The sequence below is a fragment of the Camelina sativa genome, chromosome 12 (genome assembly GCF_000633955.1).
Source record: "Camelina sativa cultivar DH55 chromosome 12, Cs, whole genome shotgun sequence".
NCBI classification, from domain to species: domain Eukaryota; kingdom Viridiplantae; phylum Streptophyta; class Magnoliopsida; order Brassicales; family Brassicaceae; genus Camelina; species Camelina sativa.
The window spans coordinates 22900092-22914079 of NC_025696.1; the positions used below are offsets into that span (position 1 = coordinate 22900092).

The following is a 13988-nucleotide window of genomic DNA, read 5'->3' on the forward strand; positions in this document are numbered from 1 at the left end:
AAAACGCCTTGTTCTTCAAATTCTTCTCGTCAAAATGAAAGGATCTCGTTCGGCCCCACGGTGGGCGCCAAATTGTTGATGTATGAAATCGACAATATAAATAATAAGAGTAAAGTGGGATGAATCGGATATGGTCCTTTTATTTAACGTAGAATTTGTAGAAGGGTTTACAGAAAAAATGGCGATTACAGAGCTAAATGCAGTTAATATGAAAATAATTGCTTTTCTCTCTCAAATTGCCCAGAATTTCGGATTCCCTNTTGGAGCGTCTTCAACAGCTACTCGATCAGGAAGGATTGCTCCATTGGTTCCGCCATTTGTCGGAGCGACACGCATAGCGCCTACGGCTTCACGGTCGGTTGGATTGACTCCAGTGGTTTCGCGAACAGGGGACGTAACGCCTTCGGCTACGCCATTGGTGGGAGCGACACGCGTAGTGCCTACGGCTGCGCGGTCAGTGAGTGTTGCGTCCTCGCCCGTTACTGCTTCGGGCCTGTTGACGCCTTGGAGTTGGTTGGTCCTCGCACGGGTGCGCCCCCATACGGTGCGTGGAGGAGACACGTCGCAGGCTGGGGAGGAGTTCACGCCTTCGTTGCTTGAGTGATTGGTCTGAGACATGCTTCTGGTTTTCCGAAAACGCCTTGTTCTTCAAATTCTTCTCGTCAAAATGAAAGGATCTCGTTCGGCCCCACGGTGGGCGCCAAATTGTTGATGTATGAAATCGACAATATAAATAATAAGAGTAAAGTGGGATGAATCGGATATGGTCCTTTTATTTAACGTAGAATTTGTAGAAGGGTTTACAGAAAAAATGGCGATTACAGAGCTAAATGCAGTTAATATGAAAATAATTGCTTTTCTCTCTCAAATTGCCCAGAATTTCGGATTCCCTTTTCTGACAATGATGTCAGGTATTTATAGTGGGACCTTAACCTAGGGTTTCTTCTGTCTTCAGGCAAAATGACGATTTTGCCCCTGCGGCCTGTTGGGCCTGATCCAAGACTTTTGGCCCAAAATCTCTTCAGAATCTTCTGTTTGGGCTTCAGGAACGTTGGGGGCAAAGCCCATATCCAACACTTCTGACTTGAATCTGCCGGGTAAATCGTATTCTTCTCTTTCTCGATATGAGTTTCTTCCCTTTCAATGTATAAACGTTTAGGTTTTTGGATCTGTTTGAGAGTTCTGCTTTGTTTAGGTTTTCGGTCTGTTTCAATGTATAAACGATATGTGTTATGCTTTGTTTTCAGATATGCANCTGGTTTTCCGAAAACGCCTTGTTCTTGAAATTCTTCTCGTCAAAATGAAAGGATCTCGTTCAGCCCCACGGTGGGCGCCAAATTGTTGATGTAAGAATCANAGGTCTTCACCTTTAGGTTCTCCCAGTCCTCCAGGTCCTTCCATGCCTCTAGAAGCTATTGGATCTACAAGCGCAGCATCTTCAGCTGCAAACAACTACGCTCGTAGAACCGAAGACGCATTACTACGTGCTGCCTCAAGAGAAGGCCAACCACACCTCCATCCAAGGAAAATCAATGGTGCTTTATGGTAAGTTAAAAGGCAAAATTCTATGAATGTCTATAGCATGAATGTATAATTTTTTTGTCTCTGATTCTCATTTTTCTTCTGCCAGGTTTGGTATAGACCCCTGTGTCCACAAATTCATCCGGACAACTTGGCAAGGCAACTACATGGGACCATGGTCAAGCTGGAAATTTGTTCCTCAGGAGAGGAAAACAAACTGGTGGCAAACTTTTGTGGTAAGTGTTTAGAATTTATACTACTATTTCTTACTTTACATTTGTAAGTTTACTTACTCATATTTACTAATGTTTCTTTTAATGTTGTAGCAAAACTTTTATTGGGAGTCTCGATTTCATAACCTGGTCTACTTCCTCTGGAAACTGCATACGCAAACTACAATCTGTCAGCGCATCAGCAAGAAGAAGAGGGAAGGTAAGAAACCTAAGTACATTGATGATGAGGATTGGACTGAACTGCTGGAGCAATGGGCAACCGAAGCAGCAATTCAGAGGAGCCAGTCAGCTGCTAATTCTCGTACATCAGATCCTGATGGCAAAGGGATGCACAAACATTGTGCAGGTCCTCAGAACTTTTTAAAGATTGAGTATGATATGGTAATGATAAACTGTTAAACCTCTCTTTTTTGTTTCTATCTTAGTATAAATCCGTAATAAATATACTTCTGTTTTTTTTTTCTCTTTTATTGTGCAGATGATTGCGTCTGGTCTTGATCAACCACCACCTTTCACGGATCTTGTGCGGAAGACTCACACTCGTAAAGATGGAACTTTCATTGATGAACGAGCTAAGTCCCTTGTACTTGATGTAGAGGAAGCTGTTACACTGATTACGAATGATGATGGATCTCCCACTTCTGTCAACCAAACTGACTCAAGTGATGCTACTCCTACCCACATTCTGCTAAACCAAGAATATCTCAAGGTACTCTTGAAATAACTTTCACTTTTGTATTACGTGGATTATGTTTTGTATGATGTATGCACGTTTCATTCACAATCCATAAGAGAATGTTAATTGTTTTGATTTAGTTTTTGTTGTGACTAGATGTTTTTGACTTATGGTCTGAATGTTTGTCTTTGATTGTTGGTTGATACTCATTTGGTTTTATATCCATTCACAGCAGGGTAAGTCAAGCAAAGGACGCATTTATGGAATAGGCAGTGTTCAATACCGGGATTTCGATCCTTCTGAGACTGTCCCAGCTTCTCTTCAACGCAATCTCGACATAGACTTGCGTATCTCTGGCTTGGAAAAGAACTCTGAAACTGTCAACACTAATGTTGAAACGCTCAAGGCTGACATGACAACACTCAAAGATGATATGGTTGCCTTGAAGAGTGAGTTCAAGGACGAGATGGCTGCAGCACGAGCTTCACTAAATGTGATTCTACAGGCTCTTGGGGTGAATTCTGCTACTGTCCAACAGGTTAATCATACTCAACCTTCTGTTCCTGCTGCAACACCTAGTAATCCCACTGCCCTGAATGCCACAATGCCTAATATTGCCTCGACCTCGACTCCACCTTTGACTCAAGCTCAACAAGCTGACTTTGCTTGATTGTTTATCTTTTAGCTTTGCAAAATATTTGCAACTTTTGTAAGACTTAATCGGCTTTTGTAAGTTTTTTGGAATCTCTTGGATCTTTTTGTAAAACTTTGGAAATATATGATATTGTATTTTAGATTTTATATTTCACGTTTTCAGTTTTTATAATTTCTATTTCATGTTTCAGATTTAGAAATTTTAGGGTAAATGTTTCAATATTTTATTGAATCTGCAATCCACGATTAGTCACATAAATATTTGTGACATAGTAATTTTGTCACAATGGCCATGTCACGATGGTTCATGGTTAGGAAATGGCACTGTTTAGACACAAGTGGTTTGTGTCCACTATAGTCACTGAATAGACATGAACATAATCGTGGCTAGCTGACCACGAAAATATGCCTGACCATTTCGTGGCAATTACTCTCACGAAATAAGCGTGCCAAAATCGTGGCTAATAACCACAAAAATCTGCCTGGCTATTCCGTGGCAAATATTGTTACGAAACACGCGTGCCAAAATCGTGGCTATAACGTCACGAAAAGCCACGAAATATTTTAGTCCACGATCGTATAGACACGATATTTTTCCGTGTCATGCCGTGTCTGTTGGATCATATAGCCACGAAAATATGACCTTATTCACGGAATATTCCATGGCTATAGGCTCTATTTTTACTAGTGCAAATCACCTAAAATGTCTTAACTCTAGCTAACGTTACAAAACCCTAAAAATAGCACTAGGTCTGGCACTGCACATCTTCTATGTGGTCTACAAAGGTGGAAAAGCCTTAATTCTAGCTAACGTTATGGAAGAGCCTTAATTAACGTTACAAAATCCTAAAAAGACACATATTTCATAAGCCTTAATTCCATAAGCTTCACATCTTCTATGTGGTCTACAAAGGTGGAAAAAACTGTTATGATGAAACGCTTTCCATTCATTGGAAAGCCGGCACTGCACATGACTAATAGTAAATGTTTAGAGGGTTTTTAGAAAATAGCACTGGGTCTAGGTAAAGTTTGAGCCGGCCCTGGTCATGTGGATCAAGGTCTTCCTTTGTGAATTGAAGAAGTAAAAAAGTATCATGTTGTATGTTCTTTAATATTTCGAAAAGCAACAATGGTCCAAGCATATACATATATGTATTGCCACCTTTGTGGAAGAATGTAGTTGAAGAGGCCAAGTTTTACTTTGTTGGAGTTTATATATCTACGAGTACAATATTGAAAAAGGAACAATCGTTCTTCTCGACATTGTAGTAGAAAACATAGAAAGGATCAGATTCCAAAAGGAGTCGTTGGTACAAATGAATTTGTGTTTGTCCCGATAACACTGTCTGATCCTTTCTATGTTTTCTACTACAATGTCGAGAAGAACACTGTCGTTAGAGTTGGAGTCCGAGGAATGGAAGCGTTTGAAGGTTATAGTGTTGACGCCTTTGCAAATCATGTAGAGAATGTGGAGGTTATTCGAGCATTTTAGGAATCTGTAACTTGAGATTGTGTAATATAGCTAGTTTGGCTCTTTTAAATTCTCATCACAAGGATTAATGACCATGTGTAGTAGTTATCATTTTGTTTGCTTATTGGACATTAGTACGTTTTGTTTCCTGTGATAAAGGGATATGCATCTGATATAGGTTCTCTAAGGCATGTAATATGAGAAAGAAAAGCGCGAAGAAGCATGAGTAATGTGCTGGCACGTGAAGAACTGAAATGGGAATGGAAGCGTTTTAACATAACAGTTTTTTTCCACCTTTGTAGACCACATAGAAGATGTGAAACTTATGGAAGTGTCTTTTTAGGATTTTGTAACTTAAAGAGAGATTTTGTAACGTTAGCTAGAACTAAGGCTCTTCAGTTGTCATCATGAGGATCATGGGATCTTAATTCAGTCCATAACTTGTAGTTTATCTCCTTTTGGCTTATTGGATGACTATATTCTGTTATTTTTTGAGATTCTTTTCTGGATATATATGTTTGAACACTAGAGTCTACAGAATATGTTCAGTACACTCCTAAGCCTAAAAAGATTATGGGTGAAAAATATACCGAGAAGGCGAAGTGCTTGGTTAAGAAGAAATTGTTTGGCAAGACAGACACTCATATCATCAGTAGAAAACTAAAATTACGGTCACAAATACAGAGCGACAGAGGAAAAATAAAAACAGAGTGCTTTACATCACATCTTCGTATGAATTTATACAGAAAGTAAAGTTTGGGCATATAGACTGTGAATTAAATGTTTTTATTGATCCTTTCTTTTGTTCTTTGACATCAAAGGTATCACAAGCCGGGTGGGCATTTTAACCGAACCAAACCAACCAAACTCAAACCGACCCAAACCAAAATCCAAATATACACTCAAACCATTTAGTTAGGTTTTTCCTCAACCTGAACGGTTATCGATAACCCAATGTGTTTATGTTAATCAATATTATTAGATTTGGATATATGTAAGAGCAAGTACATTAGCGTTAGTTTGGTTCGTCCTTCAGTATTAAAATTTTAAATTTAGATCAAAATAAACCAATTCTCGAAGAAACGTTCCTCCAAATGGGACGTAATTTGCTGCGTCCTTCTTTACACGTGGCAGCGTCTGCGTGGTTGGTATTGTTTGGGTAGGGCGAACCCAAAAATCGGTTCGTCCAGTTCATTTGTGTTTTCTCTCCGACTCACTACAATTTAAATTTAAAATATTATTATTTTATTCAGGGGACCAAAATATTATTATTTTATTCAGGGGACCAACTGTGAGAGATACCAATGCTCATACCAAACTTAAGAAACTCTGGAAATAATCTTATTATATTTGAGGGACCAAAATGTATCCTACACCAATGCCCATGCTCTAAGCTCACAAGTACTACACACGATTGCATATTGCCAAAAGGAGGTTGTGAACTTCTACTTAATAGGCATCTGATTATAATATGGTTGGTTTTTTTAGGTTTTGTTTTTCGTGGTTTATTTGAATTATTCAATTTATAAGTTGTTGATTATTTTAGGATATCAAAACACAATGAATTTGGTGAAGTGACCTTAGTGTAGTGGCAGGAGGTAAGTCCATTTGTAGAAGGCACCATCACACCAGGGATCGAGTCTGCTTTCTACGAATGTAGGAATTTGGCTAATGGGCCGGCCAGTTGTGGCCCAATTGTTGACAAAAAAAAAGGACAATGAATTTGTTTCTTACATTAATTGATTTTTCTTGAACCGAATTAAAACTGATCCGAACCAAACCAAACCGAACACAAACCAAACGAAACTAACTTTGGTTGAGTTTTATGAAAACCGAATAAACCGAACCCAAACCAAACCCGAAGGTTAACCAAAATTCTCACCCCTGCTGGCCAGACACTAAAGGGGGTGTATTGAAAAAATGATTTTGGAGGATTCTATGAGATTTAGGAAATTTGGAATTTTGATAGATTTTAGGAAAGTTGATATGATTTATAGTAAAATTCTTTCAAATCTCACATAAAACCATGAGATTTGGATTTCTGTATTTTTAACTAAACAAATTCTCTCAAATCCTCCAGAATCCCTAAAACTTATTAAAATCAAAATCCATAAACTGTTTTGAATAACAGTGGATTTTAAAGTTGAATTTTAAATTATCAGTTCAATAACAGAGGATTTTAGGAGACTTTTTAAAATCCCTAATTGAATAACATAGATTTGTAATTTTTATACAAATCACCTAAAATGTCAAGTTGAATACACCCCCTAAATATTATCACAATGTGAATGCCTTCTTTTCTGAATTCTTGGTCAATGCATGTTTCCAGATTTTGTATTTTTTTTTTTATAAATCCTAATCCAATAAACGGGCCTGAACATTTGGGCTAGATGGGCTTTCTTTTAACCAAAGATTTTTGATTAACAGAGAAAAACTCTAAACTTTATTATACTGCGTGTTTAGGGCAAAGTGAGACTACATTATTATTTTTTTGTTGTTTTTGTACATTGAAGAATCTGAGGCGGGTCTAGGGTTCTTCTTGCTGCAGTGTCTCCAGTCTCCACCATGAAATCACGGCGTCAGAACATTTCTCGGCGCAATACGCGATCGATGACCTTTGTAAATGGAAGAGGAAACACGTTGCCGATCTCAATCGAACTCGTGATGGAGATATTCTCGTGGCTGCCGGCGAAATCTATAGCGAGATGTCGTTGCGTGTCGAAGCTCTGGAACGCCGTACTACGCCGCCCAGATTTCACGGAGCTGTACTTGACCAGATCTTATTCTGACCGCCCGCAGCTCTTGTTCGCCTTCCGCGACGAAAAGGAAAATGGGTTCGTCTTCTTCTCCTTACAGCATCCTCAAAACCCTGTTGAGAACTCGTCCTTTGCTGTAGCCACCAGTCGTTTTACCCATTCCCTCAAATTATATGATATCGTTGGTATTAGTAACGGCTTCGTCCTTCTTAGAGGTATCAAGAGAAATCCTCCAGGAGTGTTGTCGTTGCTATTCAACCCCAGCACCGGACAATCGTTACTTTTACCGGAAGTGAAACCGGTAGTGAAGCCCGATTGCTATATGATTGGGCTGACTAAGTTTATGGGGTATGATCCAGTTAAGAAACAGTTCAAGGTATTGTCCGCTAACATGTCAGGTGTATGCGGAGATTATGAAAGATATGACGAGTTTCAAGTTCTGACACTAGGAATTGGGAAACCATCATGGAGAATGGTCGAATGTTGCTTACCCCATTATCCCAAATCTGGAGGGATATGCATCAATGGTGTTTTCTACTATCTAGGTGCGGCCGACAGGGGTTTTGATCAATCAATAATGGTAGTTTGTATTGATTTAACTTCTGAGAAGTTCAGCTTTCTGAACTTCAGTGGACCGATGCAAGGTGCAACTACTCTGATAAATTACAATGGGAAACTAGGTTCCCTTATGTCTAAATATTTTTATGGGAGAGATACAAGTTTTGAGTTGTGGGTTCTCGACGACTTGGAAAAAAAGGAATGGTCCAAGCATGTTTTTGTATTATATCCTCCTGTTTGGCAGCATGCAGTTGAGGGGGCCACATTACGCTTTTTCGGAGTGGTTGGTACAAATGAATTTGTGTTTGTGCCGGCATTTCTGTATAAGCCTTTCTATGTTTTCTACTACAATGTTGAGAAGAACACTGTCGTAAGAGTTGGAGTTAGAGGAATGAAAGGGTTTTATGGTGATAGTGTTGACGACTTTTCAAACCATGTGGAGAATGTGGAGCTTATTCGAGCATTTTAGGAATTTATAACTTGAAGAGGTTGTGTAACATAGCTCTTTAAAAGTTCTCATCATAAAGACCATGGGAATCTTACTTGAGTCGTCGTTATTTCTCCGCATCTCTTGGGTAAGTTATCATTTTGTTTCCTTGTTGGATATGTATGTTATGTTTCCGGTGAATCTGTGATGTTGTGAAACTTATGTGGATACTTAATGAATCTTATTATCTTATTTATCACTTTACATAATTGCTAGATCAGCTTTAACGAACCTCCGATATTTAGGCCTAAATTTTAGGCTAAATGGGGTTTCCCTTAAACAAAAAAGCATGCACAATCTTTTTTTCGAAGTGGAGATTGCAAACTCGGTATCTCCACCATGAAATCACGGCGGCGGCACGTCTCGGAGGATGGTCTAACCATTTCCCGACGACGCAATACACGATCGAATACCTCACTTAATTAGTGAAAGAGAACATTCATTTCCGATCCCAACAGATCTCATTAACGAGAGATATTCTCGATGTTGCCGTCGAAATCTATAGCTATACGTCGTTGCGTATCCAAGTTCTGGGCCACCATACTTAGACTTCCAGATTTCACGGAGTTGTTCTTGACCAAAACATCAGCTCGCCCGCAGCTGTTGTTTGCTTGCGAAACAAACCAAGGGTTGGTCTTCTTCTCCTCACACCAGTCTCCTCATCAAAGCCAATCAGCTTGCACATTTCCCCAACGCATGTGGACTCATTGGTCCTAGCAACGGCGTCGTCTGTCTTACTGAAAAACGGATCTTAAAGGGAAGGAAAAATCCAGCGTTGGTGTCGGTTATATGTAACCCTAGCACCGGAGAATCTTTAACTTTACCTAGAATGAAGACGAGGAAGAGGAGTGGGCTGAGAAGCTATTTTGGGTATGATCCGGTTAAGAAACAATTCAAGGTACTGTATATGACTTGGTCATTTGATGGGATCTGTAAGGAGCATCAGATTCTGACGTTGGGAACAGGGAAATTGTCATGGAGAATGATCCAATGTTGCTCACCACATGATCCCATACATTAAAATCAAGGGATATGCATCAATGGTGTTTACTACTATATAGCTCGTGTCAACATGTTTTCTGAAGAGTATATGATAGTTTGTTTTGATTTTAGGTCTGAGAAGTTTATTATTTTAAAAGTCATGGAGACTTTAAACATGTTGCCCAAACCATGTAGTCGTCGACGTTGGAGAGAGTCATCGGCCGGAGTGATACACTTCCCGGAGGCAAAAAGCTCATGCTTGGTTGCCTTTCTTGTAAGTCCATCCCCATATAGGATAGTGATGATCGTTTGAGATATCACATCACTATGTCTAAGCGGTGACTTTTATAGACAGATCACGATCTTACAAAACAATATAGGGATCCTCCCTATAGCTTTATTGACTTTAAAAACAACACTAAAATAGTACCATTTGCTATAGTTGTTAAAGGTAAGCGGTCCAAACGTCTTCTTTGTTATTTTTTGTTAACTACGTGCCTTATAGTCAACAAAAGTTTAGAATTAAACTAAAAAGTCAATCAAAATTAAAGCTTTATTTCAACATATACAAAGCTGATGTTTTTTTCACCACTTTTGCAAAGTTCAGGTTTTTATGACGTTTTTCCGATAAAAAAATAGAGATAAAGTTATAAATTAGTAAATTTATAAACTTAGTTGGAAGAAAAAATGCCAAAAAACATGATTTATTTAATATTTTCCAAAAACATGAATTTTTATCGGTAATATGATTTATTTAATATTTGCCGAATCACCAATATGTGCTAATCTTTAACATGAATGTATAATTTAACACTAACAAACATAGTCTCAAATTTTAAATATATATATATATATATTATTAATTATATTATATTATAATTGAAAATAATAATATACACCAACTTTTAATGGAGAACATGAATTTATAATTTAACAAGAGAAATTGAATAACGTAACCTCTTGATATTAAAAAAAAAAAACTTTAAATTTTTGTGTTTGTTTGAAAAAAAAAAACTTTTCTTTTCTTTATCCTAATAATTGTAACTCTTGATAGTAATTGTTGTTCTATTAAATATATGATAGCTTTATTTTTCTCCTATATCTAGTATTTTACAAATATTTACACAATTATTATATGTGATGATAGAAATATCAAAATTTATATTTATGTTACCTTTATTCATATTTCATTTTGATATTTTTTTTGGTTGTATTTTTTTTCATTTTGTTTTTAATTTATATTTTAGTGTAAATTATTGTTTTTAATAATAATAAAATATTACAAAATATGAGAGAATTAATTGATGTATTAAATTTAGATTTTATGTTATGAACGAAAAGACAAAAGAGAGAAAAACCAACTTTATATAATAAGATATAGATTAGTACATAAAGAAAACTTTAGAACATTGCTTTAGGGTTTAACGCAGTCTCTCCGTCATGAAATCACAGCAGCAACACGTCTCGGAGGATGGTCCTATTGCACTCAACTCACGAGCTTCAAAGTCAGTCAATATATGGTGGAGAAAACTCAGATGCGATCCCAGTTGATCTCATCTTCGAAATACTCTTGAAATTGCCGACGAAATCTATAGCGAGATGTCGTTGTGTATCGAAGCTATGGTCTTCCATACTTCTCCGTACAGATTTCATGGAGTTATTCTTGACCAGATCTACAACTCCCCCGAAACTCTTGTTCTCCAGCCCAAATAACGACGAGTTGTTCTTCTTCACGGCACCGCAGGTCCAAAATCCAGATCAGAACTCTTCTCTTGTATCCCGGCCTTATCACACGAAGCCCCCCTTTGATTGTTGTTCCCCTCGAATTTGTGTTCCTGTTGGCGGTTTGGTCTGTCTTATATATCAGCGGAACTTAGAGGGAGGGAAGGAAATAGTACCAATGATATGCAAACCTAGCACTGGACGACAAGCCTTACCTTTACCCGCATTGAAGACGACAAGGGTTCAGGTGAAAAGCTTTTTTGTTTATGATCCCATTGGTAACTATTCAAGGTATTATTGTCCATGACCTTGCCACGTCATAGAAACGAAGGGAACTGTAAGGAGTGTCAAATTCTGACATTAGGGACTCAAACACTTTCATGGAGAAAGATTGATTGTTGTATACCCCATCGTCCTATATATCGTGGGATATGCATTGATGGCTGTTTGTATTATCAAGCTTTGGTCGATGATCACCGTTCAGGGGTTTCTACGATAGTTTGCTTTGATGTTAGGTCTGAAACGTTTAGATTTGTGAAGAAAGATATAGCAATGTCTAGTGAATCAACTCTGGTTAACTATGAGGGTAGATTAGGTGCACTTCAGTCAGATAGGGGTAATAAGTTACTAGCCAAACTAGAAGTCTTGAGTTGTGGGTTCTGGTAGACGCTGAGAAAAATGAATGGTCGTATATGACTTGCCCCCGTTGTGGAAGAATATAGTTCCAAAGGCTGAGTTATGTTTTGTTGGATTGACTAGTACAAATGATATTGTGTTGTCCGAACGCTATCCATTTACCATTTTCAATATTTTCTACTACAATCTCGAGAGGCACACAATCATAAAAGTTGAAATCCAAGGAATGGATGTGTACTGCCATCTTAGAGTTCAAACCTATCTAGACCAGGTGGAGGACGTGAAGCTCTGGTGCTGCACTTGTTGCTCGGTGCATCTGAATCGTAAGTGTTTGCAGCTGAGCTTGCATTTGCTGAAGTTCTTGCCGTAGCGCGTGATTCTCAGCATTCTCGGAGCGACTTGGATCAGCACGCTGATCTGCGGAGACCTGACTGGCCTGAAAATGTACCCTTGGCTGCTCACCATTGGGTCCGACGATGATCGACGAGAGACGGGGCCTTCCATTAACGTTGTGCTCAGCTCTTGGTATGTTAGCGGTGTAATGGTTAGCTTGCGGAGCATGGTGGTCAGCTCGTGGAGCATAGAGGTCAGCTCGCGGAGCGTTGAGGTCAGCTCGCGGAGCGTGGAGGTCAGCTCGCGGAGCGTTGAGGTCAGCTCGCGGAGCGTTGAGGTCAGCTCGCGGAGCGTTGAAGTCAGTTCGCGGAGCGTTGAGGTCAGCTCGTGGAGCGTTGAAGTCAGCTCGCGGAGCGTTGAGGTCAGCTCGCGGAGCGTTGAGATCAGCTCGCGGAGCGTTGAGGTCAGCTCGTGGAGTGCGTGGTGCCAATGCGTCATCCTCCTGTCGCCGATGATACCTTGCATGGTCATTTCGTCCTTGCGATTCTATCTGCGCCGCTTGACCGCTCATCTTGTCCAAGGTTCTTCGTACAGCTTCGTCAAGCGCGGCTTGACTGATTTTCACGTGTCTGGATGATCGACGGGGGTAAATATCGCGCGTAGTGCCCATATCTTTGCGGCCATTTGGAGCGTCTTCAACAGCTACTCGATCAGGAAGGATTGCTCCATTGGTTCCGCCATTTGTCGGAGCGACACGCGTAGCGCCTACGGCTTCACGGTCGGTTGGATTGACTCCAGTGGTTTCGCGAACAANATGATCACCGTTCAGGGGTTTCTACGATAGTTTGCTTTGATGTTAGGTCTGAAACGTTTAGATTTGTGAAGAAAGATATAGCAATGTCTAGTGAATCAACTCTGGTTAACTATGAGGGTAGATTAGGTGCACTTCAGTCAGATAGGGGTAATAAGTTACTAGCCAAACTAGAAGTCTTGAGTTGTGGGTTCTGGTAGACGCTGAGAAAAATGAATGGTCGTATATGACTTGCCCCCGTTGTGGAAGAATATAGTTCCAAAGGCTGAGTTATGTTTTGTTGGATTGACTAGTACAAATGATATTGTGTTGTCCGAACGCTATCCATTTACCATTTTCAATATTTTCTACTACAATCTCGAGAGGCACACAATCATAAAAGTTGAAATCCAAGGAATGGATGTGTACTGCCATCTTAGAGTTCAAACCTATCTAGACCAGGTGGAGGACGTGAAGCTCTGGTGCTGCACTTGTTGCTCGGTGCATCTGAATCGTAAGTGTTTGCAGCTGAGCTTGCATTTGCTGAAGTTCTTGCCGTAGCGCGTGATTCTCAGCATTCTCGGAGCGACTTGGATCAGCACGCTGATCTGCGGAGACCTGACTGGCCTGAAAATGTACCCTTGGCTGCTCACCATTGGGTCCGACGATGATCGACGAGAGACGGGGCCTTCCATTAACGTTGTGCTCAGCTCTTGGTATGTTAGCGGTGTAATGGTTAGCTTGCGGAGCATGGTGGTCAGCTCGTGGAGCATAGAGGTCAGCTCGTGGAGCGTTGAGGTCAGCTCGCGGAGCGTGGAGGTCAGCTCGCGGAGCGTTGAGGTCAGCTCGCGGAGCGTTGAGGTCAGCTCGCGGAGCGTTGAAGTCAGCTCGCGGAGCGTTGAGGTCAGCTCGCGGAGCGTTGAAGTCAGCTCGCGGAGCGTTGAGGTCAGCTCGCGGAGCGTTGAAGTCAGCTCGCGGAGCGTTGAGGTCAGCTCGCGGAGCGTTGAAGTCAGCTCGCGGAGCGTTGAGGTCAGCTCGCGGAGCGTTGAAGTCAGCTCGCGGAGCGTTGAGGTCAGCTCGCGGAGCGTTGAAGTCAGCTCGCGGAGCGTTGAGGTCAGCTCGCGGAGCGTTGAAGTCAGCTCGCGGAGCGTTGAGGTCAGCTCGCGGAGC

General features: G+C 40.3%; 2 protein-coding genes across 2 annotated transcripts; both read left to right on the forward strand.

The window, feature by feature from the left end:
* On the forward strand, positions 812-3100 carry LOC104733767. The gene is made up of 6 exons (XM_010453316.1): positions 812-911; positions 1374-1545; positions 1631-1757; positions 1848-2135; positions 2233-2463; positions 2663-3100. The coding sequence occupies exons 1-6, from the start codon at positions 812-814 to the stop codon at positions 3098-3100; spliced, it is 1356 nt and encodes a 451-aa protein (XP_010451618.1).
* On the forward strand, positions 7019-9502 carry LOC104732472 (putative F-box protein At2g19630). Its single transcript, XM_010452023.1, has one exon. The coding sequence runs from the start codon at positions 7121-7123 to the stop codon at positions 8336-8338; it is 1218 nt and encodes a 405-aa protein (XP_010450325.1). The 5' UTR covers positions 7019-7120; the 3' UTR covers positions 8339-9502.

Excerpts from the sequence above, each read along its gene's own strand:
- LOC104733767 (XM_010453316.1), top strand. The coding sequence starts at position 812 with ATGGCGATTACAGAGCTAAATGCAGTTAATATGAAAATAATTGCTTTT. Across the intron at positions 912-1,373 it reads TTTTCTGACAATGATGTCAG|GTTCTCCCAGTCCTCCAGGT; the intron begins GTATTTATAGTG and ends CTTCACCTTTAG. Across the intron at positions 1,546-1,630 it reads AAAATCAATGGTGCTTTATG|GTTTGGTATAGACCCCTGTG; the intron begins GTAAGTTAAAAG and ends TTCTTCTGCCAG.
- LOC104732472 (XM_010452023.1), top strand. The coding sequence starts at position 7,121 with ATGAAATCACGGCGTCAGAACATTTCTCGGCGCAATACGCGATCGATG.